Source organism: Leptopilina heterotoma, unplaced genomic scaffold (assembly GCF_015476425.1).
Source record: "Leptopilina heterotoma isolate Lh14 unplaced genomic scaffold, ASM1547642v1 Lhet_17, whole genome shotgun sequence".
NCBI lineage: Eukaryota > Metazoa > Arthropoda > Insecta > Hymenoptera > Figitidae > Leptopilina > Leptopilina heterotoma.
This window is the reverse complement of record NW_025110886.1, coordinates 644,228-669,040: the sequence shown is the minus strand read 5'-3', so window position 1 is coordinate 669,040 and position 24,813 is coordinate 644,228. Positions and strand designations below refer to the sequence as shown.

Below are 24,813 nucleotides of genomic sequence, written 5' to 3'. Positions count from 1 at the left end.
GAATTCAATTCTTTAAAATAATTTTTAATAAAATTCGTTTCAAGAATTCAATTATTTTCATAAATAACGAAACTTAACGCAAAATTTCAATTATTTTTTACACAATTTTAAATAAAGTGATAAAAAATTGCATTTTTTTTGAAAAATTCGCCGAAAGAATTCAATTATTTTTAAAAATTTTGATAAAATTCTTCATAAAAATTCAAGTTTAAGAAATATTCGATTATTGAATAAATTATTTATTTTTGTATTTAAATAATTGAATTCTCGTTGAGTTTTTTAATAAAAATTTATTTAAAAATGAATTTCAGTTAAAATTTCAGATAATTGAATATTAAATGCATTAGAGCGTAAATTTTTAGAAACAATTAATTTAATTTTGGAAGGGGGTTCAAATTAAAATCTTTGAAAATTTAAATTTATAACAATATTCTTATGAAGAATCTTAATTCCTATAGAAAAATAAAAATGATTAAATATTTGTGAATATTATGAAAGATTTTATTGGAAAGTATACTGTATCGTAATAATTTAATTTTAGAAGGGTTATAACAGGTTATAAATATTATTTCAAAAAGTTTGACGAAATAAAAATTTTTTCTCTATTTAAATGTTCCCACCGAACTATTTGCCTATGATCGGAAATTGCCATTGATTGGTAGATTGTATGCTTCATTAACAAATCAAATTTTACTATTTTTCAAATTAAAAAATACAATTATTAAAAAAGAGGAGATAAACTTTAACTTTTTACCACTCAATTTAAAAATCGTTCAGTTTATTTAAAAATAACGTGCAAAGTCTTGAGTTTTCTCAATAAAATTTTACTTTTACTTTTTAAAATGTACCTACCTACCTAACCTTACCTTTATTTGGAGGAGTTAACCTAAAACTTGTGGCGTTTTGTTATTAAAAACCATATTAAAGTATAATTAGAAGGATTACAGTTTTGAAAAATGATTGAAAGTATATTTCAACTTTAATTCTAAATCTTTACCAGGTATGATATGAATGTAAATTTTTAATAATTATTGATTAAACAAAACTTGTGACGTCTACATTTTTTTTCATATACATGTACAGTAAACACATTCCGTATTTTTATTTATTTTCATCTAAAACAAAACACTTCTAGCACTTCTAGCTTCTTTGCTTATATTTTATTTTTAAAAGATATTTTACCATTTTTTATTTCTTTGTATTTTTCACTTATTCCCGATCTAGTAAGACGTAAATGTATACAAATGTATACATTTTCGCAATTTTCAAAATTATTAAATTATAAATTTTTCTCTACAGTAAAGTTGTAACAATTAACTTTTATAATTTTTTAAAAAGTTTATTTAACTTTTTAGTTTGTATTTTAGTTTTTAGTCTTTTGTAGAAAAGAGACGAATTTTTGGTTACGTATTATTTTTAGAGAAAAAATCAATATACAAAGAATTAAATGTATTAAAGATTGACACAAATAATACAATGATAAAAGTATTATTCTAAAATGATAGTCATTATCGTTCTAGTTACTTTGCATATAGGATAATTGACCCCAGTGAAAGATAGATTAAAAATATTCATTGTAATTTTTTTTTTTGCTACTTCGCACTAGTCATTTTTTGTTTCGGGCTTTTTAAAAATGAAAGACTAAATTTTTTAAAATTACTATTAGATGCTGAAGATAATTACCAAAAAAACTTTAAGCAAATTTTAAAATTTTTTCAAGCAGGATATTCATATAAAGGCAGATAAGGATGTATTTTCACAACTGAAGATATATGTTCGAAAATGTTTTGCTGCTTGAGAAATTGCTTCGATAGTTTTGGCCTCACTGCAGGTCAAATTTCTAAAGAAGAAAGAAACCTTATCGCTCTCGATACAACACATATGGGTATTTTATTTTTTTTAAATCTAAACTACACTTGGAGATTTGTTGTAATATGAAGATTACAAGAAGAAGATTTGAAGATTTTTGTCACTTTTTTAAAAATATTGTTTTTTTTACTTTATATAGGCCATGAGGTCGTGATTGTAAAAAATGGACTAAGAGTTTGCGGTAGAGGTGGAGCTTTAACAAATGCACCATTAGTACAAAGCAAAAGTTACTTTGAAGTCAAAGTTCAACAGGGAGGCATTTGGGCCGTTGGGCTAGCAACAAGATCTGCAGATCTTAACACTGCTTGTGGTGGACTAGACACGGAAAGTTGGGCTCTAAACTCGGATGGATTTATCAGGCACAATCAACAAGAGTTACATAAAATTCAAAATCTTGCTCAGGAAGGCGACATTATTGTAAGATAATATGTATTCATAATCCTTAATTTAAGAATCTCCTATTAATCATACTTTTTAATTACTCTAATTTATCCTTCTGTGTAGATTTCCTATTCTTTCTGGATTTTACTCAAAAGATTTAATATTTAAAATGACATTAAGTTATTTAATTAACCCAATTATTATAACTTTAATATATATCTCAATTTCACTTACTATAATTTATTCTTTTCGATTAATTAATTATTGCAAATTTGAATTTCAAAGAAGAATATTGATTAATAATTATAATTAAGAATTATTCTACTTCAACTATTAGCAAATTTAAATTTTAATAGCTGATGAGCAAAATGTTAATTATTTATGATTTGCTTACATGTGAATTTTAAACATACTTTTTATTCCTTTTTTTAATGAAATTTGCTTTTGATAATAAATCCGATAATCACATAAAATCTTTCATGCTTTCTGAAATAGAAAAAGAAATTTGCTTTCGATAATAAATCCGATAATCACATAAAATCTTTCATGCTTTCTGAAATACAAATAGAAATTTGCTTTTGATAATAAATCCGATAATCACATAAAATCTTTCATGCTTTCTGAAATACAAAATTTTAAGAGCTGAAGAGCAAAATGTTAATTATTTACGATTTGTTTGCATATGAATTCTTAACGTACTTACTTTTTATTCCTTTTTTTATATGAAATTTGCTTTTGATAATAAATCCGATAATCACATAAAATTTTTCATGATTTCTGAATTCCAAACAGAAATTTGCTTTCGATAATAAATCCGATAATCACATAAAATCTTTCATGCTTTCTGAAATACAGAAAGAAATTTGCTTCCGATAATAAATCCGATAATGACATAAAATCTTTCATGCTTTCTGAAATACAAATTAAGAAATTTTTGTACTTTGAAAAATGTATGATTACAGGGCGTTGCTTACGATCATATTGAATTAAACTTTTACCTGAATGGTAAAACCTTAGAGGCACCAATTATGGGAGTAAAGGGCACAATGTTTCCAGTACTTTATGGTAAGTTACTTAAAAATACAACTCAAATGAATTTTTTTTGCAATCAATTGCAAAATTTAAATTCAAATATAATTAAAAAAATATTTCAATTTTCTTCCAATTTTAGTTGATGATGGAGCAATTTTGGATTTAATCCTCGACGACTTTATTCACGCCCCTCCAGTTGGTTTTGACAAAATAATGCTGGAACAATCTTTACTCTAGCAGATTATTTTCTAATACTTATCTTCCAAACCAACAACTATTTTTAAATATTGAATATTTCTGTGAATTTTTGTGCGAATTGCGTGTTTCCTGTAAAATGAAAAAAAAGTTAATGTAAAGGTGTGTCTGAGTAGTAATGTTCGTGTAAAGTAAATTATATATAATCAATTACTTTTAATTATTATGAGTTAACTAATTTTTCGACATCCATAATTGTAAATAAACAGAGAAGTATAAAATTCCTAAAAGAAACGTTAACATTTTTAGTTACTGCATTATTTACAATATTAATTTTTAATTAAAAAAGGGATGAATCAAAAATGTACTACAATTTTTAATTTCTTCATTTCGTGTTTACAAATTAAATTTTTAGGTTCAAATTGTACTAAACTAATTGGAATATTAAATTAACCAGTGAATTTTTAATTAAATTTAAATTTAATTAATAGATCAGTTTAAAAATTATTGACGATGAAACAAAGTGTTTTACGTATAGTATATATATGTAAACATATTACTGTGTATGCTGACATGTATTTTCAATTAAAGAAATAATTTTTATTTTATACTCTTTACTTTAATTAAAATATAACAGTTTTACTGTTTTTTTTGAATTCGTCATTAGTGACTTTATTTTCCATAGTAAAGTATATGGGGCACGTGACTACTGAATAACATAACATTAAAATATTTCCTTTCTTTGCCTTTAAAAATTTGTGCTTTTTTATAGTTTTTAAACAATTTTTAATTTTATTTTCTATAAAATTGTTGAGAATCTATAAACACAAATTTTTATAGATAAAAAATAAAAAAGATATTTCAAAAACACTTTTTCCCGATTTTCCCCTTTTTTTCATTAAAACCAGCCAATATCGTAGGTTTTAATTTGCAAAAAAATTTATTTTGGGTGGTTTGTATTTATTTAATTGTCATTAATAATAGAATTTTCTCATAGAATTTTATTATTTAGGAAAACAATTGAATTTTCGTAAAAAATTTTGTTAACCTTTAAAGTGCTAAGTGTTGAAAAATCACGCTCAGTGCTAACCCCGGTCTGTCAGACCGCTATTCCCTTTTGACAGTTTTTTAGTCATTTATAATTTTTAAAAGACAACTATTATAAATATTTTTTACTTTCTAACAAAAAAAGTCATTTCTGTATTATGCATTTATTTATTTTATTTATTTTATAAATGCAGTCTATGAGAACTGTCAGTAGAACTAGCTGCGCGTCAAGTTGCGCAGACGTCACTCATGGGAATATACTGGAATATACTTTCACTTAAAGCTAACCCCGGTCTCACAGACCGCTATACTTCAAATATTTATTTATATTACAAAATTTAACGAATAAAAATTTTTGAAAAAGTTGTCTCCTAACAGATTTTCATAAAATATGAAGCTACTAAAAAGTTCAAGTTCTTATTATACTTTGAAAAAAAGTTACAAGCAAAGAAAATTTTAATAGCGGTCTGTCAGACCGGCATAGCACTTTAAAGGTTAAGAAAAAAGTTGGAATTTTTTTTAAATTAATTGAATTTTTAAAAAGAATTTTACTACTTATAATAATCTAATTGAATTGTTTCGAAGGATTTATTAAAATTTTAAATATAATTGAATTTTCTCGAAAAATTTATTAAAATTTTAGAAAATAATTAAATTCTATTCAAATTTGCCATAACGAATTGAAAATAATTGAATTCTATTCAAATTTGTTATAACGAATTGAAAATAATTGAATTTTTTCGAAAAATTCATTAAAATTCTAAATAAAATTTACTTCTTTCCTGAAATTGTTTTGAATATAATTGAATTTTTACAAATTTTACTATTTATAAATATAATTGAATTGTTTCGAAGGATTTATTAAAACTTTAGAAAATATTTGAATTTTTTCGAAAAATATTACTAAAAATTATTAAAAAATTGAATTCTTTCATGAAATGTTGTTAAAATTTTATTAAAAGTAATTGAATTTTTCCAAAGATTTACTATTTAAAAAAATAATTGAATTGTTTCAAAGGATAAATTAAAATTTTTAGAAAATAATTGTATTCGTTCGTTGAAATTCTAAAATTGAGGTTATTAAAATTTTGTTTAAAAATAATTGAATTTTTGTAAAAAGATTTAACTATTTATAAAAATAATTGAATTCTTACGAAGTATTTTATTATTTATGACGAAATAATTGAATTTTTGCGAAGAATTTTATATAAATTTTTTGAAATTTGTAAACAAGAATAATTAATTAGTAAATTATTTAATAAATTTAATTTTATCCTTTGAATTTGACGGAATATTAAAAAATCGTGTCATTTCTGTCAAAATGTTTTTAGTTCATGACATGCGAATAAACTTAAGTCACGAACTATGAATATTTGATAGAAATGACACGACTTTTCAAAAATTCCCTGAAACCGGAAGGAAGCATAAATGTGTGTAATTTGTAAGAATGAGAAGAATATACATAAGTCTGTCTCACTCTCTTTTATTTTAAAAAATTTCCCATAATTATACAATTAAAGGAACCATTGTGCTTGTGATTTATTAAAAACAACTTAAATTTGAAGCAAAAAGAAAAATTCTCTTTGAAAAAAACAAAAAGTTACAGTAATTTATACGAATTTAAACTTTCCAGAATTTAAGAACACTAGTTTCCCAACTCTGGATTCTCGTCTGCCGGCAATTGACCGTCAGACAAGTGTCGCCCCTCGTGGCGACTAAAGTGAAACTCAACTCGTTTCTTGTCGTTCGCAGTCGTTCGTTCGGAAAGATGGCGGCCAGCGACGACGAGCCGATGCATCTCTATGAAGTTTTTCAAAACTGTTTCAATAAAATCGCCAACAAACAACCCGGTGAGTTTTCACAATCAACAATTGACAACCTCGACTTCGAAATAAATCGCGTGTGCTCCTTCAAAATTGTACGCAAATGTGAAAAAATCATGGATTTATCTCATCAGTTTTCTCACAGTGTTTCGGATTCATCACATCTCAGTTTCTTGTCTACTTGTTAAATTATTGCAATTTTTATCGTTTAACATAAAATTCACATTCGCATAATAAATGAATGTGATTCTTAATTTTCATTTAATTCCCATCATGTTGATGTCAAAAAATAGTGAATTTTAGAATTGCTATTTTTTTGCAGTCGATTCAATCTGTGTTTTGGTCTGCTCGTTAAATGCCATGAATTGGATGGTGCTGCCTCTCCCGATTCCCTGCCAAAATTTCCACCAAATTTTCCCTTTTTTTTCAGTGACAATTTCCTAATTCGCGAGGGGAAAAAAAATTGGTTTTATTCACAAATCATACTTTTAACCTTTACTTGACAGATGGAAAAAAAGACAAATGTGAAATTCTTTTTTGTGTTAAATGTCTGTTTTGAAGTGTTGTGCAAAATTCGATTTTTATTGACAGAAAGTGTTTCGAAGTCGAGGGATTTTTTTATTAGAAATAAGTTTTTATATGTATACTTAGAGAAAAATATTAATAACTGTTGGAACTATTTTTAATCCAGTGTCTATATTTTTAGTGTTATTTCACAACAGTGAAATAATACACAAAAAAATGTAATTTTTTTTCATTTCTCACTTTTTAAAGCAGAATTCTGATTTTGTTATTGTTGTCATTTTTTCTATTTTCGTTAAATTCGTGTATATATATATAAATTGCGAAATAAGTTTCAAACTTTATTTTTTAAATCCGTAGAAATAATTAAAATTCTTAAAAAAAGAGTAATTTTTTAGAAGTAAATTGAAAAAATATGTACGAGAAGCAGAACATAACCTAAAATTTCAGAAAGCAAAAAAGCAAATAATCATTTTGATTCATTGATGGTAATATATATTCTTTATATATTTATTTTTATTATTATCTAGATTTGTATAATTTTATTTATTATTTTCTTTATTTATTTTATATAATAAATAATTAAAAATTAATTATTTATTAAAAAGTATGTAATAATATTACGAACGAATTAATATTTTTAATATATATTAAGATCTTATTCGGTTTGATAAAAATCCATATATTTTATTTTTATAATTATTTATTAGCTTTTGCCCGTCGACGACAGGCATCTTCAGATAAATTTAAACTGAAATTACATTGCATACAAATATTATTGAAGGAATTGTATCGATTATCGAAGAGTATTGAGAAGAACATAACCTATAACTTATCAAGAAGGTTTTTTCAAAGAGAATCATTAAAATTTATAAATTAAAATTTCCTTTCTTAAATTGTCAAAAACAAAATTCATATTTAATATTTTTATTATTTATTAATATTAATTAATAATTATAATTTAAAAAAATTTTTTTTTCTGTATTTCATTAATTATACCTATTAATAATTATTAATCATTTATTCATTATAAAATATAAAATAATATTAAAAATGAATTAATATTTTATTTTTTAAGTAAATTTAAAATTAATCTGAGTTAAGATTATTTGAAAATTTATTTTTGAATAATTTTTCTAATTAAATTTTTGAAATATATAAACAAATTAAAAAGATTTTGAATAATTAAAATTTTGTACAATTTAATTGAAAATAACTAATTTTTTTAAAGTACTTTATTGCAATTTATTAAAATTAATTTTTAAAGAATTTTAATTAAACTTTTGTAAATAATTGAATTCTGAAAAATTTTAATGAATAATCTTCAAGTGTAAATTCAATAAAAATGTAAATTCATGAAAATTAGTTTATAAAAATAATATTAAAATAGTTTTGAAAAAAGAAATTCTCTGAATTATTTTGTTCTAATTTTTAAAAACTCGATAAATTATTTTCAATATTTTCGATGTTCAATATTTTCAATATTTCTAAAAATTCAAATACATAGGTACATAGGTTTAATTATTTAAAATTAATTATTTAAAATAATTAACATTTTTTAGAATTCTTTTTAACATTTTTGGAGAAAATAATCATATTCAAAATGTTTAATTAAAATTCTTCAAAAAATTAATATTTTTTTAAAATTATTCAAAAATTCTTCAATTATTTTCGTAAAATTACATTACAATATTTATAAAAAACTAATTCTTAGAATTGTTTTTAAGATTTTAAGATTCAATTACCTTCGAACAAAGTAAATTAAAATTTTTAATACTTTCTTAGAGTTTCTGAGAAATTATTTATAATTAAAATTCTTGGAAAAATTAAATTATTTTTTTTTATAGTTTGAAAAAACTCAATTATTTTAAAAAGATTTTATCAAATTTTGAATTATTTTTCAAAGATTTTACTATACTTACATTTAAATTATTTTTTAAAAGATTTTACCAAATTTGAATTTTTCGAACAGTTTTTAATCGTAATAATTGTAAAACTCTTTCAAAAATTTAGAAATATTTTTAAGAAGTTAATTTTACGAATTTCTTTATTAAAATTTTTGAAAATATTTAAATATTATTCTACCTTAATGTCTTTAAAAAGAAAAATGTACGGTTTCAATTATTATAAAAAAAATTGAATTTTCGTATTTAAATAATTGAATTCTCGAAAAACTTTCTGAAAACTATTAAAAATTAATATTGATAATTGATTTAGAGATGAAGTTAAGCTAAAAATTATAGAAAATAATTGAATTTATGGAAGTGTTCTGTTTTTAATTTTTAAAAATTATTAAATTTCAGAAGTTGAAATCTTTTAAATTTTAATTCCCGTGAAAAAAGAAATAGGAAGTATTTAAATATTTATTTAGTAAAATTATACAAGTTTTGATTAATTGAATTTAGAAATCAGTGAAGAAATTTTTTAAAATTATACTGAAAAAAATATTTATTTGATTCAAATAACCGATTAATTGGCTATTATTATCAATTAAATATTTAATTGAATCAAATAATATTTATTGGAGTAAAATTAAATGGCATTTGCTTCAAATACTGAAATTATTGGTTCAAATACCATTTAATTGACTCCAATAAATATTATTTGATTCAAGTAAATATTTAATTGATAATAGTTAATTAATCGGTTATTTTAATTAAATAAATTTTTTTTTCAGTGTATTTGATAAATAATATTGATTATTTCAAAAATTTGAACTCTTTTGAAGAATTTTATTAAAATTTTAGTATGGTCTTATTTTAATTCATAAAAATTAAACTAACTCGTGTTCCGACTCTTTGGCAGAGTCTTCCTTAAAAAAATAATTGAACAAATTTTTAAAAATTTAAATATTATCTTCAATGGACTTTGGGTACAACTTTTAGCATATATAGGTTATATTATATATATGAATTACGAAAATATAATATTATAGAGTTTATTTTTAGTTGTCGCGGAATTCCATTTTTGTTTATACAGTTGTTCTTAAAGTATTCTTAATACTATTCCTAAATATTCTATATACATATACATGCTATGTATGTATGTCTTATTAAATATTAGATTTATAATTTTGTAACACTTTAGAGAACGAAAAATTGAATTTTTAAAAATTTTTTGACAATGTAATTTTTTTAAAAAAAGGTTGGATTTTTGACATATTTTTTTTTTTTTTGAAAATTACCAATTATTGTTTTTAGATATATCTACAGTTATACCATATACATTAGGATCATATATATGTAGTGAAATATCATTTAGTCACGATAACTTTCGTGTTAACATGAAATGAAATATATTCTATAAAAAGTGTACAAAATATGCTATATATGTATTCTTTGATAATATATTAGAGAAAAAAACTTTGTAAATATTTTATTTAGATAGATAAATATTTTCTTAGGGTGTCTGTAAATGACACGAGTCGGAAGGGTTAGAGGGAGGAGATGAATGGGAGGGGTGGGGTGGGGAGATACCCGCCAACTTTGCAAGCACAATTTGTCTCTCTTTTATTAAAGTAAATAATATAAATAGGAAAATTTAATTTCATTGTGGTCATTCGCTTTTAATTATATTTTTATATAGAAAGGTCAGGGAATAATAAGGATCAGATTTATCCATTTTTAACCCTCTCTTTAACATCGTTAAATTAAAAAATTTCTGTTAACTCATAATTTAGTGAATTTAATTGATATTTGAAAATAATTTATTAGTTATTGAGTAAATGCACTTTAAAAATGGGTTGGATTAAAATTTTGTATACAAAATCGACGAAAACTCCAAATGTTCGTTTCTCTTGTGTTACTTCTTCTTCTTCTACTACATATTGTTCTCGTTGTGAATTAATTTCTTTTGCTCTTGTTACTTTACCTCTCTACACCATATTTTCTCTCTTTTGTCATATACTCGCAAAATTGCAGTAGACGCTTCAGCGAACTCATAAATTTCTTCCTTAGATGCTTGGCTGAGCCACTAAAACCAATTATTATTTTCATTACTATGTGAATTGTCGCACTTTATCTGACTTGTTGTCCCATTGTTTCTGCACTTTCATTCGAATCCTTGTTAATAAAGCAATATTATGAATTCTTCTTTACTTATCTTCCTTATTTCATTTTCGCTTTGAATTTCTAGAAAATAATACTGTATTTGTTATTCGATGTACAATGGAAGTTTTGTGTCGAATTGCATAATCTTTATTATCCTCTTATTATGAAAAAAGTAAAAACTTCATTAAGAAGATTCAACATACGGATATATTTCCAAAATGATTATAAAATCCGAAAATATGTTTGTCATTACAGAAAAAAACATTCCGATACAAAAGAAAATATTTCAGTTTATCAGATTAACTGTTTGGACTGCAATAAAATTTTGATATTCCGGAATTGTTCCAGAATTAATTTTCCAAAAAAAAAACATTTGTAACGGTAGTTTTAGTAGAAAATAAAAAAAATTTAGGATAAATGGCATAATTCAAAATTGCGAACCCCGTTAAAAGGGCAGGAGAATTTACTCCCTTGGTTAAGGAGAAAGAGAGTGAACTTATAAGCAAAGAACCTTAAACGAGGTCCAGACACAACACTCGTGACTTCGGGCACTCTTTTTCTCTGTTCCTCTCTCATCGAGGGTGTGTCATCGCGATGCACCTGCCTCTCTCCTTCTCTCTCTCATTCACCACACTCGCTCATGACGAAAACCGAAAACTTTCAATATTCGACATTTAGGATGAAAATTCAAAAACATTGTGAAAAAAGAATCTTTCATTACGTAAAAAATCTTTTCCAAAATTAAATTAATTAAAAAACATCTTTTTCTAAACAAAAATTTAATGACATGCATAGATTAATAGATTAAGAAATTTGCAGATTTTTAGGAAACTTTGAATCAAGAAATGTCTGCTTACGAAAGTGATGGAATTAAGGGCAAATACTTGTCTATTGTTTATGACTATTTAAGAACAATAACGTCAACAAGTGTGGATTTTTGAAAATCAACTTTTGAAGAATTGCTAAGGAAACTAGTATGTGTAGTTTCTTTTTGGAAATATCCAATTTCATTTCTGAAATATCTGGCTTATAGATATGTAAACTCTTCAGTTTACTTTACCCTTGCACTTTAAACAAATTTACCGAAGTATACACAAATTTTTCTGCTCTTGACTATAATGTGTAGTTTCGTTTGGAAAAGTTCAATTGATAGGAAAACAAAATTTTATCAGGGAAAAAATTATTGCAAGAAATGAACCAATTCAGGAAATTTTGCAAATATTCCCTTTCTTCGAGCGGTATAAATAAAAAAACAATAAGCAATTGATAATAGTATTTAACACATCTTTGCCTCTGCGATATTTAAAACACGCTTTGATAAAGGTTCACGTTTGTAACGACATTGAAGTGCACGCCATTTATACTGGTATACGCAAAGGATATTTCCGTCGCACCCTGCGCATAATTTTAAGCCGATTATTTTGCTGCCGTCGAGTACCGTTTACTTTTCATGGAAGCATCGACGTCGCGAACGGTAAACAACACACAAGTACTTGAAAGTTTACGAGACTGAGAAATTGTTAACTCACCATCGGATACGTAACATCATAAAAAATCTGTTAAACTTTTTTTTCCTTTCTTTATATATATGAAAAAATTATTTTTACTTTGCTATAAAGAAAAATTAAAGGGAGAAAAAAAGAGAGAGGGGAAAAAGGGACAACAAATTTTTTTTTGTATGTCTAACATCTGGAAATCGTTTTTATTTAAGAATCGAGAGTAAAGAACGACGGTCCTTCTACTTAAATGAAAAAATACATATATATATATATATATATATATATATATATATATATATATATATATATGTTGGAGCAATATTTTATTAGACCGGGGGAAAACTATTTTTGGAGATCCTTGCACTTGAAACGACAACAAATTTAATCTCGAGGAATTAATTCTTGAAACATCGCGTCATTTACGGAGAAAACGACCTGTAAAAAGTAGAAAAAGAAACAGGATCCATTAATATTCATTTAAAAAAAAAATGATGAAGAATTTTCAGTATAATTATGGAATTTCATTTTCCAAATTAGACCTCGGATATTATAAGTTTTTCGACTTTTTAATATTTACTTTCAAAATTTTCGGCTTTCGCGCTCCACCCTTTTATGAAAAACTACCATCAGTACATGTACCAAAAAAATGAACATTTTAAAAATTTAAAAATTTTATTTTTCTCTCTAAGGGGTTTAGCTTAATTATTTTTGGGCTCTTCAAAAATATCCTACCGGTTATTTGCGCTCCACCCTTTTGTGAAAAATCTACCCTCAGCACATGTACAAAAAAATGAACATTTTTGAATAATTGAATTCTCAAAGAACTTTCGGAAAATAATTAAAAATATTTGATTTAGAGACGGTTTAGTTAATAATTCTGAAAAATAAGTAAATTTTGGAAGGGTTATCGTAATGTTTAGAAATTATTAATTTTCAGAAGGTTATAAATTGAAATTTTGAATTTATAAAAATAATTGAACAGTAATAATTAATTTTGTACTTAATAAGTGAATTTTAAAAATTTTGATTATGAAATTATTTAAAAAATATATATTTGAAAATAAAAAATTTTGTAATTTGCATAAGAATAATAAATTAAATATCACGTTCCGCGCGTAACATTTGCTATAGTTTTTAATAAATTTCTTTAAAATAAAGCAAATCATTTGAATAAAATGATTTGAAACCATTAAATTATTTTTAAAAATTTTTAAATTTTTTTCAAAGAATTCAATTATTTTTCTTAGACTGAATTTTGTTCTTGTTTTAAAAATAAATAAACTACCAGAGAGGTATCTTTTATTGACAGTATTTCATGATAAAATTTCCATTTAAAACGATTTAAGAGTTAGATAAGACGTTCATTATTTCTATAAAGGGGTGTATTGATTTGCAAATGTGGCAGATTATATTTCAACCCCTTATTCATTTTACGTAAGTAATATTGTCACATTGTATTAAAATACGAGAACTTGATGAATTAATTAATTTAGCATTTTAGGAGAAACGCAATTAAATCTTTTATATATCTCTCAGGATCTTTCAAAGTATTTATATTTGAATATATATTTTACATCATTTCATGTTCAAATTTTATTATTTATTTATTTTATTTACAAAATTTTAATTTATAATTAAAACAAAATTTTTTGTATAATTAGTGTTTCTTTCAGTACAAAATTAAAACGTAATTTTAATTTATTCATTAAAATTCTCTCGTGCACAAAATAGTTCTAGTTGACGGTATTCTGTTTAAGGCAAACAAAATTTTTTTAAGTCCGCCATATTGGAATCGCCATTTTTAATTTTTACGAAATCCTTTAGAATGTTGGGAAATTTTTTAAAATTGTATTTGGAGAATGTCTTATAGCTTTTAATTTATTAAAGTGGAATATTCATTTCTTCAGATTTAGAGAGTATATTTGAAATTACTGAATTAGAGTAAATTTAAAAAAAAGGGTGTTCTGAAAATATCAGCAAATTAACAGGAAGTGAAAAAATATTGTGGAATAATTTCTATGCGTTTAAATATATAACTCAATCAGTGTCAGGAGTATATAAGCAATACCCAAACGGCAGGTGTATCCTTTCGTGCACCTTTTACATTAACATTTTCTCTCGTACGAAATTGTATCGGTGCATTGCCTCCTTTGCACTTATCAGAGCCACTTTTTTCATCTTCAGGCGCAAAAGGTACTTTGAAAAATTTACAAGTCTCTTCTTTTAAAAATATTTGCTCTTTATTGTTCTTATTATTATATTATTATTATCATTATTAATATCATTATTACTCTCTAAATTTTAATTAATTAATTTATTTAACAATTTATTTTAGTAAAATCGTTTACTAATTTAAATTAGTGACTGACTTTTTGCTTTTGAATTAGTAAATTTTACTAATAACTTTGTAGAAATTACTATTTTTATAGTAAAATTTACTAATTCAAAAGCAAAAAGTCAGTCACTAATTTAAATTAGTAAACATTTTTACTAATTCAAATTTAGAGAGTAATATTATTATTATATCTACAAAAAAAAATGGTGGAAAAATGTTTCCTTTTTGGCTTTGGTCTCTAATGTAATTTCGATGTAAATTTATCGCGTTTTAAATTAAATATAACCTTTAATTCCCCCCCCCCCACCCCTTACTCAATAAAGTTTGTCCTTCTCTGTTTATGTCTGAAAAAAAGACGACTACCATTATTTTATACTTATGTGAAAAAGAAGAAGAAGAAGTAGAAGAAGAAGAAAAGTCGTTTATGTGTATGCGTAACACGCATTAATATGTGTACATAGACACATACAAATATCAAGGCCCGTTGAGCATCTGCTTACTACCCCCCCTCCCTTCTCTCTTTCTCCCCCTTCTCTTCACTTCATACATGATCCCTTTTCTCGGCCAATAGCAACCCCCACCGCAAGGTCCGGTAGACCCCTCTTTCCCTAATCGCTTCGTCGGTCGTGTATATTCACAACACACATACACACACTTGAAATTTATACTTTCTCGCAAAAATCACACGTTGAACCCCTTTTCGATGCGGAAACACGAATAAAATACGTAGTGGCGTTATTTATTCTTTTTTTGGGGGGATATTTTGAAATATTCTTTTTTCTTTAATTATTAATAATTATTTTTATTATTATTATTATGTACATATATGTGACCGCGTCTGAGAAAAGGGACCTTATGACCAAAAAAAAAATCGATTTTTAGATTTAGGCATTTTTTTTATACTTTTTCAAAATTAAACAAAAATTCTTTTATAAAATTGCATTATTTTCGAAAAATTATTTCTTCTATCCAACTAGTAAGAGAGAATCTTTTTAAAAAAAAGTCCATTGTAGAAAATGATTTGGCGAAATTTATTCTAATTATAATTAATTTCCCTATTTAATATTACTCTCAAATTAAAAATGACGAATGACTGACAACTTTTTCGATACAGCTGCTCGACTTGCTGATTAACAACGATTCTTCTCGTGAAAAAAGAGAGAGAGAGAGAGAAAAAAAAGAAATACTTGTATTGAAATGCGCGACTATAATTATAGACAAAAAAAAAAGAATATATTTTTTTTCTTGAAACGATCGACGATTTAAAAAAATTATTCTTTGCCTATAGAGGGGGGTTAACCGGTCTCTTAATCATAACGAATGGCAGTAGGATCCCTACTTTGGCACTACTATATATATATGCCCATATAAAGTTTCTTTCGTTGGGCGTAAGTGTATATAATTTAGTCTTAGAGAGAGTCTAGACGCGCTAGGCTTAGAATTTAAAAATGCATCTTCTGAAAGGAGGATCCCTGCCGTCATAGTGAGCATAGACATTCGTGTCTTTTACCAACTCCGACTAAAAACCTTCACCCTGCAGGAACCTATATCCTCCCATCCCCCTTGTAAAACCAGTGGCGTAGGTCGACCCTCGGTTCTCAACTTCCTCCAAAAAATATTTATCATCACATTCTCAATGTTGTTTCGTTTCATTGATTTTTAAATTAAAGAAAATTTTCGAGACAAGAAAATATTAATCCTGAGTAACAAATTTTAAAACCAATTCGTCCCTCATATTGAATCCATTTTGAATTTTGAAAATCTGACATTGTATTCGTAATCAGTGACCCCGAAAACCCCGGGACTGACGATTTTCAGGCGAATCTGAAGGATTTAAAAAAAATATCCGCCATATTGAATCCGCCATCTTAAATTTCGAAAATCTGACTTTGATTTCGTAATCAGCGACCCCAAAAACCCCGGGACTGACGATTTTCAAGGAAATCTGAACGATTTAAAAAAAATTGCCGCCATATTGAATCAGCCATCTTGAATTTCGAAAATCTGACTTTAGTTTCGTAATCAGCGACCCCAAAAACCCCGGGACTGATGATTTTCAAGCGAATCTGAACGATTTAAAAAAAAGTCGGCCATATTGGATCCGCCATTTTGAATTTTTTGTACCGCTTAGTTTTTAAGGGCTTAAAGTCTTTAAAGGGTTTCTTTTTAAGTTAAGAACCGTTAAGGGTGATTAATAATAAATGAAACTTTATTGAAAAATTCCCAATATTGATGATAGAAATGATGAGTAGAAATTTCTTTGCCGGAGACATTTGAAAATTGACTATGTATATTTAAATTGAATGAATCTCAGCCGAATGTCAAGTGTTGATATTATAAAAACCACCTGTGAATAGTTTTATACAACTGAGGTCCAATACACTGCGGCATTTTAAACTTCGGGGTTGTGCGACGACCTGCGCCTGTTGGAAATAGACATCTGGCCAGATTTTGTTAAGTCTGGCCCGCATGAACGCGTGGCAAACGGAACAAATGTGCAGTCGATCCATCGGCATGGCGCCAAACGTTTATAATACGCGCCTGCACGAAAGGGGCTTTGATTTTTTTCTTCTTTTTTTTTCCTTTTTTTTTGGCAGGTGCCACTGTTTTCCTTGACGTCACCACTAAAACGGCCCAAGTGAGAAGTGCCACCCGAGTGCCATTTTGGTGGAAATTAATAACACTCGATTTGGCAATTTACACCTGAATGAGCATTTTGTATTTTATATTTCGATTATGTTTTGTAAATCGTCTATTGCTTTTATTTCAATCTCGATTGGGAGTTAGTTTTTGTATTTCTATATGTGATTTGATTCTTAAAAGGCGTGAAAATTGTAAAAATTACACATTTTAGCTATATAACTGCGGCTAAAGACTTTTTAGTCAAAGTAAACAAAATCTGAGACATTTGAAACATTGACCAATCATGGGCAACGACAAAAATGTTTTAAAATTTTTATATTTTGACTATGGTCGCAATTTAGGACACCATGGCGAACGACACTTTTGAAGAGTTGCTAAGGAAACTAGTGTGCAGTTTCTTTTGGAAATATCCAAGTGTCATTTCTGAAATATCTGGCTTATAGATATGTATAAACTCTTCAGTTTACTTTACTCTTGCATTTTAAACAAATTTACCAATTGCAAATTTTGAGAAAATAATTCAATTATCAAAAATTTGTAATGACAAAGCTGTAAATATAAATTTAAAAATGAAATTTAATTCAAATTATATAGCTTCTAATTTTTTAAAATTTAGTATTTTCAGTACTTTCAATTATACATATTTCTGAAAATTCAAAAACATAAAGAAAATAATAACGAAGTTTAGAAATATTTTTAATATTTTGGAAAAAAATCATATTATTGCATTAAAATTCATGAAAAAATTAATTAGTTTTTTTTAAATAATACAAAAACTCTTTTAAGCTTTTTTACCATTTAGAAAATTATGGAGAACGGAAAAAATATTAAAAATTTGTAAATTTATATATTTTAAATATATGATTAAAATCTAGGGAACCATATGGCTATAATGACAAAAATATTTGAAACCCTGAAAATTTATATAATTTAACTAAAATAATACTAAAATTTACTTCATTTTCCCTTTCTTTTTTCTACATCAAAAAAAATTCTAGATTTTTGTATAGTGAATTTTTTTTTCATCTTCCTGGTGAGAATTATTCGCCACATAACATATTTGCGAGCATATTTGTCCCTTGTGTTAATGAATTTATATACATATATATATGTACACAGGAAAGAGTGCAAGAGCTTATCGCGAAATGCATCGCTTTTGAAAGGACTGACAGATAATCTTGAGACCGTTAGTTTCGTGATGCAAAAACGCTTCTGAAGGGAAGCCGTGAAATTAATCTGAAGTATGCAAAAAGCGAGGAATATCATACCAGCGCTGAATTTAATGATCTTTTAAAGTGAAATGAGAGATAAAATAATTTTCTCTGCGAAAGATAATCAATTAACACGATTGTCGCTCTGGTATTAAGTATAAGGATGCATATTTGTTTTTTTTAATGGCTAGTAAATTCCCAGTCTTTGCAAAAATTATTACTTGGAATATTTTTGAAATTTTAAATTTCAAAAATTTTTTTAAACCTCTTAAATAATAGATTAGATTAGATTAGATTAGATTTATTCTTCATTGTACACTTTTTTCAAGTTTTACAATATATCACACACCCCTTTCAAAATTTATAATTGTCATGTTGAATTTCCCTATATTAAAATTATCCATTTGAACATTCAAACAAAACATCATATCCAATATAGTTCTTGATATAAAAAGTTTAGTAATAAAGCCCTTAATTCTAATACACAGAAAGTTGTGTAAGCAATCGAAAGAAACAAAAAAGTTAAACAAGCAGTAATTGTTAAATAAAATGAAATTAGATTAAATAAACTATTAACACTTTAGCACCACTGTCTTTCATATATCTTCCTTTCAAACTCCTTCGCGTAAGCACATACGATTGGATTCGGTAATTTAGTCAAACTGTCGAGTAAAAAGTTGTCCAGATTTTGTCCTTCTCGTTCTCCAATCCACTCCTTCACTCCCAGGATCAAATTGTTGCTTATAATTCCATTTACTTCACCACATACGAAAATATGCCCCAAATCTTCAAGTTCTTTTTTGCACATTCTGCACTTCTCATCTTTATATCCCTTTTTGCCCGCTTTTCCCAAATTTCCACATCTTAATCTCGCCCATTCTTCTTTCGTCCCTTCATCTATATTTTCCTTGTCCCAGTATTCTTCTCGCCCTATTTGCTTCTTTATTTCTTTGTAGTACTTACAATAGCTGGATTTATCAATTCTTCCCCAATCCCCTTGCAGTTCTCGATCAATTTTCTTCTTGACCAGTGTTGTTAAGTTATTGCTAATTATTTCCGATTCTTCCTCGTACCAAATCATCGAAATAGTTTCTCCATCTCCTACGTCGCTAAAGGCCTTTTTAAGCATTTTTCCCCAATTCGTAAGATTGTTATTTATCAAACCCCTTATTTCTTCTCTGAGGCAAATTTTTGGCCATCTGTGACTGTCCATTCTCAAGATTTCTAAAAGATATTTTCCAGCTCTCATAACTGTTTCTGTTTCCAAACTGTGCCTTCCCGATTCCATTCTCCATATGTAGTCTGGTGTCGTTCTAGCTAAACCCATTGCCATTTTGACAAACTTTCCCTGCATTCTTTCCACATCTTCACTTCTTGCCCAGCCCCAAATTTCTACCCCGTACAAACCTCCAGCTTTCACTAGTGTATCCATTAAATACAATCTTTTCTTCATTTTGTTCAGTCCTGCTCGCTTCATAACTCCCCAAGCTGCATTTGTTGCTCTTTGAGCTTTTCCAACTATTTTCCTTAAATGTTTCTTGTATGTTCCTCCCGTCGAAAACCAAAATCCCAGGTATTTATAACTGTCAACAATTCCTAGCAATTCGTTATTAACTTCAAAATTTTCGTTTTTCATTCTCCCCCCTTTTCTAAATATCATAACTTTCGATTTAGCAACATTAATTTCCATTTTGTTTTTTATTATATACTTGTTTGTAGTTTTTATTAAGTCCCTTAATCCCTCAGGTGTATCTGACACTAATGCCAGATCGTCAGCAAATTTTAATCCAAAAATTTTTTGCCCTCCTATGACTGTTCCCCCTTCATTTCTTCTTTCCCAATCCAAATCCATGTCTTCTATAAAAACATTGAATAGCGTAGGGCTTAACGGACATCCCTGTCTCACTCCTCTAGATGTTCTAAAGCACTCTGTGATTCCTTGCCCTGTTATTATCTCATTTAGTGTATCTCTATATATTTCCTTTATCATGTTTAAGATTCTACCTCTGATTCCTATCTCTTCTAGTTTTTTCACAAGAATCTCCCTGTCCACCGTATCGAATGCTTTCTTCAAGTCTATAAATGCCGTATATAATTTTCCTTTTTCCTGTTTTAAATTTTTGTTGATTAATGCATTCATAACCGAAATGTGATCTCTTGCTGATCTGCCTGTTCTAAACCCGGCTTGACTTTCTTTAAAGAACTTATTTTTCTCTAACCAATTCTTTATTCTGCCATTCAATAGTGAAGTAAGAATTTTATATCCTACATCGAGTAAAGATACTCCCCTGTAATTCCCGGTATCGTTCTCCTCTCCTCCTTTGTGTATCGGGTATATTCTTGCTTTGTTCCAATTCTTGACAAGTTTTCCCTCTTTCCATAAACAATTCATAGTCTTGAGAATTTCCGACCCCCAGATTTGCGGTAATTCTTGAATAAACTCGATCGTAATTCCGTCTTCACCCGCTGCTTTTCTCCTTCTCAAGCTTTTGACCACTTTTATCAGTTCATCCATCGTGATATCGCCATTTAAGTCATCATTATCCTCATTCTCTTCTGGCGTTGTGCTTCTCCTTTCGCTTTCGGTATCCTGTGTTTTGTCTTCTATCGCGGTCCCCTCTTTATTCGTCCCCACTGATTCCATATTTAGTTGATCTTTTTCCTCCATTTCTTCACCCTCCAACAAATTCATAAAGTGTTTCTTCCATTTTTGTAAGTCAATAGATTTCCCTTTGGTCTTTCTTTTTGTTCTAAAATTTCCTATCGCTTTCCAGAATGATTTCATGTCTTTACTTTCTCTCACTTCTTTCCATTTCTCTTCTCTTTCTTCTTTTCTCTTTCTTTTAATCATTTCCTTGAGTTTTCCTTTTTCAATTTTTAATTCATCCTTGTCCTCTTCTTGTTTTGATTTCATGTATTTTTTAAGCTTAACCCAGATGTTCTTCTTTTGATCCTTCACTTCTTGATCTTCTTTAATCTCCTTTACTCTACTATTTATACAATTCCCTGCTATTTTCTGTGTTTTTTTCATTCCGGTTTTCTCTGCCGCTTTTTTGATGCAATTGATAATCCTTTCCCATCTGATTTCACCCTTTTCTTCGTCTGAAATTTTCTCAGTTTCCCAAAGTTCCTTCATTGCCGTTCTATACTCTTCGCCATTTTTTTCATTCCATTCAAATCGATCCCTTTTTTCTATTTTCACAATTTTCCTCTTAATTTTTTCTTTTTTTCCCTTTGCTTTCATCTGAAATGTCACTGGGAGGTGGTCGGATTCCGTCCTTGTTATTATCTCCATTTTGTTGAAAATGCTGTCTCCTTCTTCTTGCAATTCAATTAAATAATCCAAAACAGAGCCCCCGTTTTCACCAACGTGTGTCCATTTACCTTCCATGTCCCCTTTTAATCTTCCGTTTAATATGTTCATTCCTAGTTCGTCGCAAAATTTTGTTAGTTTGATTCCTTCCGAGTTAAGATTTTTATCCTCCGATGTCCTTGTTTTACAGTAATTCCTAGGTAGATCATCTTCATCACAGTCGTGTTCTCCTTGATATTCCCCCACCCTTGCGTTCCAGTCCCCCATCATTATTACACCCTCTCCCTTAGCCTGAAAACTTTCAATTATTTCTCTGAGTTCATTGCACGTTTTAGTTACAGTTACATTGTTATAAATTGTTACAACATTCGTTTTTCTTCTTACTTCCCCTATCACATCCGAGCTTAAAATTAAACCATATTCCCACTCTTTCACTGTAACTTTCAGATTACTAGTTTTTTTAATCCCCACTAACTGGCCACCTTTTGCTCTTCCTTTTTTGTTGACTCTTATCGCTGCTTTAGTTTCCCAATTATAATTCTTATCCAGTTTGTCTAGAAAAAAAGTTTCCTTATCTTTTTCAATCCATGTCTCTAAAATCACAATAATTTCAAATTTCGATAAAAAATCCCACACTTTTTCTATCTTCTTACCGCCTGCTAGATTCCATACTACCCCGTTGATCGATCTTATCTCACATCCTTCGAAAAAATTGCAACTCCTTTGGGCCGTTTTCTTCATTCCACACAAATTCTTTTTCCCCAATGATCCATCTCATATATTTTAGGCTAGCTTGCTCTCCTCTGTCATTGCCATTTTTTACTTGCTCTTCGATCCAGGATTGCACTTCTTTTTCTCTGTTTGTAATGTCATCTTCAATTCTGATCGCCGTGCCTCTCAGTTTAAATTTGTTTTGCATTAGCTTTCTTTTTGTAAACCACGAATCTAATTTGATCAGTGCCCCTCCTGCTATTTGTGTCATATTTCGTATCTCAATTTTCACTCCCGTGTATTCATGAAGCGTTTCCACAATTTCTCTTCTGAGATCTTTTCCTCTTGATCTGAAACCTCTCACTACTATTGAGTTTTTCCTTTTTTGCCTTTCATCCATTTCCCATTTAATTTCGTTTTTAGTTAACAGTTCCGGTTGTCTGGTCATTGATTGGTCATCTATTCTTCCGTTTTCCTCTTGAGTATGGATGCTACTAATTTCTTCGTTCTGTTCGTCCAGTCTATCCAGCGACCTATTTTTATCCTGTAGTTCCCGATTTTTGTTGTAGTGATCTAAATTAAATTCTTCACGTCCCCTTTTTGAATCTTGTATTTTCTTTTCTAGATCAGAGATTTTTTCTGTAAGTTGTTTTAACTCAATCGCACAACCAATTTCTCTTTCTCTCGCTCTGGATGCTGCCGTGAGTGCTGCTACATTTCGTAATTCTCTTTCTTCTTCGTTGTCTTTTGCGACCTGTAGATTTTTAATGTTGTCACTCATTTCAATTAGTTTCGGTTGCATTTTGTTTACCCATAACTCGTCAATTATTTTCCTAAATTTTTCTTCACATCTACACTCTTTTTGTTGAATCACTTTTTCGATTTTTTCTGTATCGTCCGTCATTTGTGTTCCTGTTGTTTCCTCAATCTTTCTGTCTAGAGTTGTTTTTTCTATTTTCTCATTTCCCTCCTTCTTCTCCGTGTTTTTTAGTAACGGCACATTATCCTGAATCTTCTCAGCCCCTTTAATATCACCATTATTATTTCTTTCTTTTAGTGGCGAGTGTGTCACTTTATTAGTTTTCTTTTGACCTTCAGCTCCTAAATTCTTCCCATTTGAATCATCTGAATTTCCCCCCAGAAATTTTAACATTCTTTGCGCACTTTTCTTATTTTTTTCCTTTTCCTTTTCCTCTTTTTTTGGCCTTCCCACTTTTCTCTTTGGAGTCTCCACAATTTGTTTATTATTTTCTGTTATTGTTTTCATTTGACAGCTGTTCCATATCGCTTACTTGACATAGTGATGCCATCTGTAGTACATTATTTTCACTCACATTGGAATTATCACGTCGAATTGAACACCTATATATTAGATGAGTTGCACCTAACCTCAAATTTACGCGTCACTCTTATTTTATCAAATTTTCTCACAGTAAATCCACTCCCCTATTCTGTATTACACTCTAACTACTTCTGAATATTTCCCTAAACAATACACTCCACTTTTTTATCGCGTCTAGGCTTTTAATCTAGATAATAAAACTATTTTCGCAGCTCGAATTTCATACAACTCACACGCATTCCGCCATTTTTTCTCATCTCTTAAATAATAATTTTTAATATTAATTGCCAGAGCGAGCCATGGCCGATGGCAAAAATATTTTAAACCCCCAAAATTTTCAGGTTTTCAAATATTTTTGTCGTTAGATATATGGTTCCCTAGATTTTAATCATGTTTAAAATATATAAATTTAACAAATTTTTAAATATTTTTTCCGTTCGTTATAATTTTTCTAAATTGTGATCATAAAAATTAAGTTTGGATTTATATTTATAAAAAATAGGTTTGGATTTTAATTTTTAGGTTAAAAGTCGTTGGGATAAATTTATTATATTTGATGGAGAAAGATAATTCTATTCGCGAGAATGAAACGATTTAGGAGAACGGTTCGGAGAAAAATAGCAATGAAAACGATGTTGTAGGGGTCACCTGTTGAACATTCCGGCCTATAACCGAGACGAGAAAGTATATATAGAGAGAGGAGAGAGAGAGAGAGAGGAAGGAAAAAAAAAGGGGGGTAGAAGAACTTGGACTGTCGACCACCTTCGAATCTCCGTTCTCCATTTCGTCGTCATCGTCATCGTCCTTTAGTTTCGTATATAAACACGTGAATGAAAATGCA

General features: G+C 27.9%; 3 protein-coding genes and 1 long non-coding RNA gene across 17 annotated transcripts in view; 3 read left to right on the top strand and 1 right to left on the bottom strand.

Moving 5' to 3' along the window:
* The first annotated feature begins 761 nt into the window (after positions 1–761).
* Positions 762–3,777, top strand: LOC122499661 (SPRY domain-containing protein 7). 2 transcript variants are annotated; one of them, XM_043608135.1, is made up of 5 exons: positions 762–1,000; positions 1,721–1,885; positions 2,009–2,286; positions 3,213–3,315; positions 3,422–3,777. In XM_043608135.1, exons 2-5 carry the CDS (start codon positions 1,783–1,785, stop codon positions 3,517–3,519), a joined length of 582 nt encoding a protein of 193 aa, XP_043464070.1. In that variant the 5' UTR covers positions 762–1,000; positions 1,721–1,782; the 3' UTR covers positions 3,520–3,777. The 2 variants fall into 2 exon arrangements, with proteins under 2 accessions (XP_043464070.1, XP_043464069.1); XM_043608134.1 differs by having other exon boundaries at positions 766–1,000; positions 1,724–1,885.
* Positions 3,778–6,243: 2,466 nt separating this feature from the next.
* LOC122499658 (transcription factor 12) overlaps positions 6,244–24,813 on the top strand; it is a 231,710-nt gene continuing 213,140 nt past the window's right edge. For 9 of the 13 annotated variants that reach the window (XM_043608124.1, XM_043608126.1, XM_043608125.1 and 6 more), the window contains exon 1: positions 6,245–6,374. In XM_043608124.1, the coding sequence (XP_043464059.1) occupies positions 6,293–6,374 (82 nt within the window). In that variant the 5' untranslated portion in view covers positions 6,245–6,292. Of the gene's footprint in view, positions 6,375–24,813 lie in introns of all 13 variants that reach the window. The other 4 variants (XM_043608123.1, XM_043608121.1, XM_043608120.1 and 1 more) reach the window with 2 other exon arrangements.
* Positions 6,465–7,357, top strand: LOC122499660. Its single transcript, XR_006301357.1, has 2 exons — positions 6,465–7,090; positions 7,268–7,357. It is a non-coding gene; the product is annotated as an uncharacterized LOC122499660 (long non-coding RNA).
* LOC122499659 (uncharacterized protein PFB0145c-like) lies at positions 22,614–24,202 on the bottom strand. Its single transcript, XM_043608133.1, has one exon. The coding sequence runs from the start codon at positions 23,895–23,897 to the stop codon at positions 22,614–22,616; it is 1,284 nt and encodes a 427-aa protein (XP_043464068.1). The 5' UTR covers positions 23,898–24,202.

Excerpts from the sequence above, each read along its gene's own strand:
- LOC122499659 (XM_043608133.1), bottom strand. The coding sequence starts at position 23,897 with ATGAAAACAATAACAGAAAATAATAAACAAATTGTGGAGACTCCAAAG.
- LOC122499661 (XM_043608135.1), top strand. The coding sequence starts at position 1,783 with ATGTTTTGCTGCTTGAGAAATTGCTTCGATAGTTTTGGCCTCACTGCA. Across the intron at positions 1,886-2,008 it reads TCTCGATACAACACATATGG|GCCATGAGGTCGTGATTGTA; the intron begins GTATTTTATTTT and ends TACTTTATATAG. Across the intron at positions 3,316-3,421 it reads AATGTTTCCAGTACTTTATG|TTGATGATGGAGCAATTTTG; the intron begins GTAAGTTACTTA and ends TTCCAATTTTAG.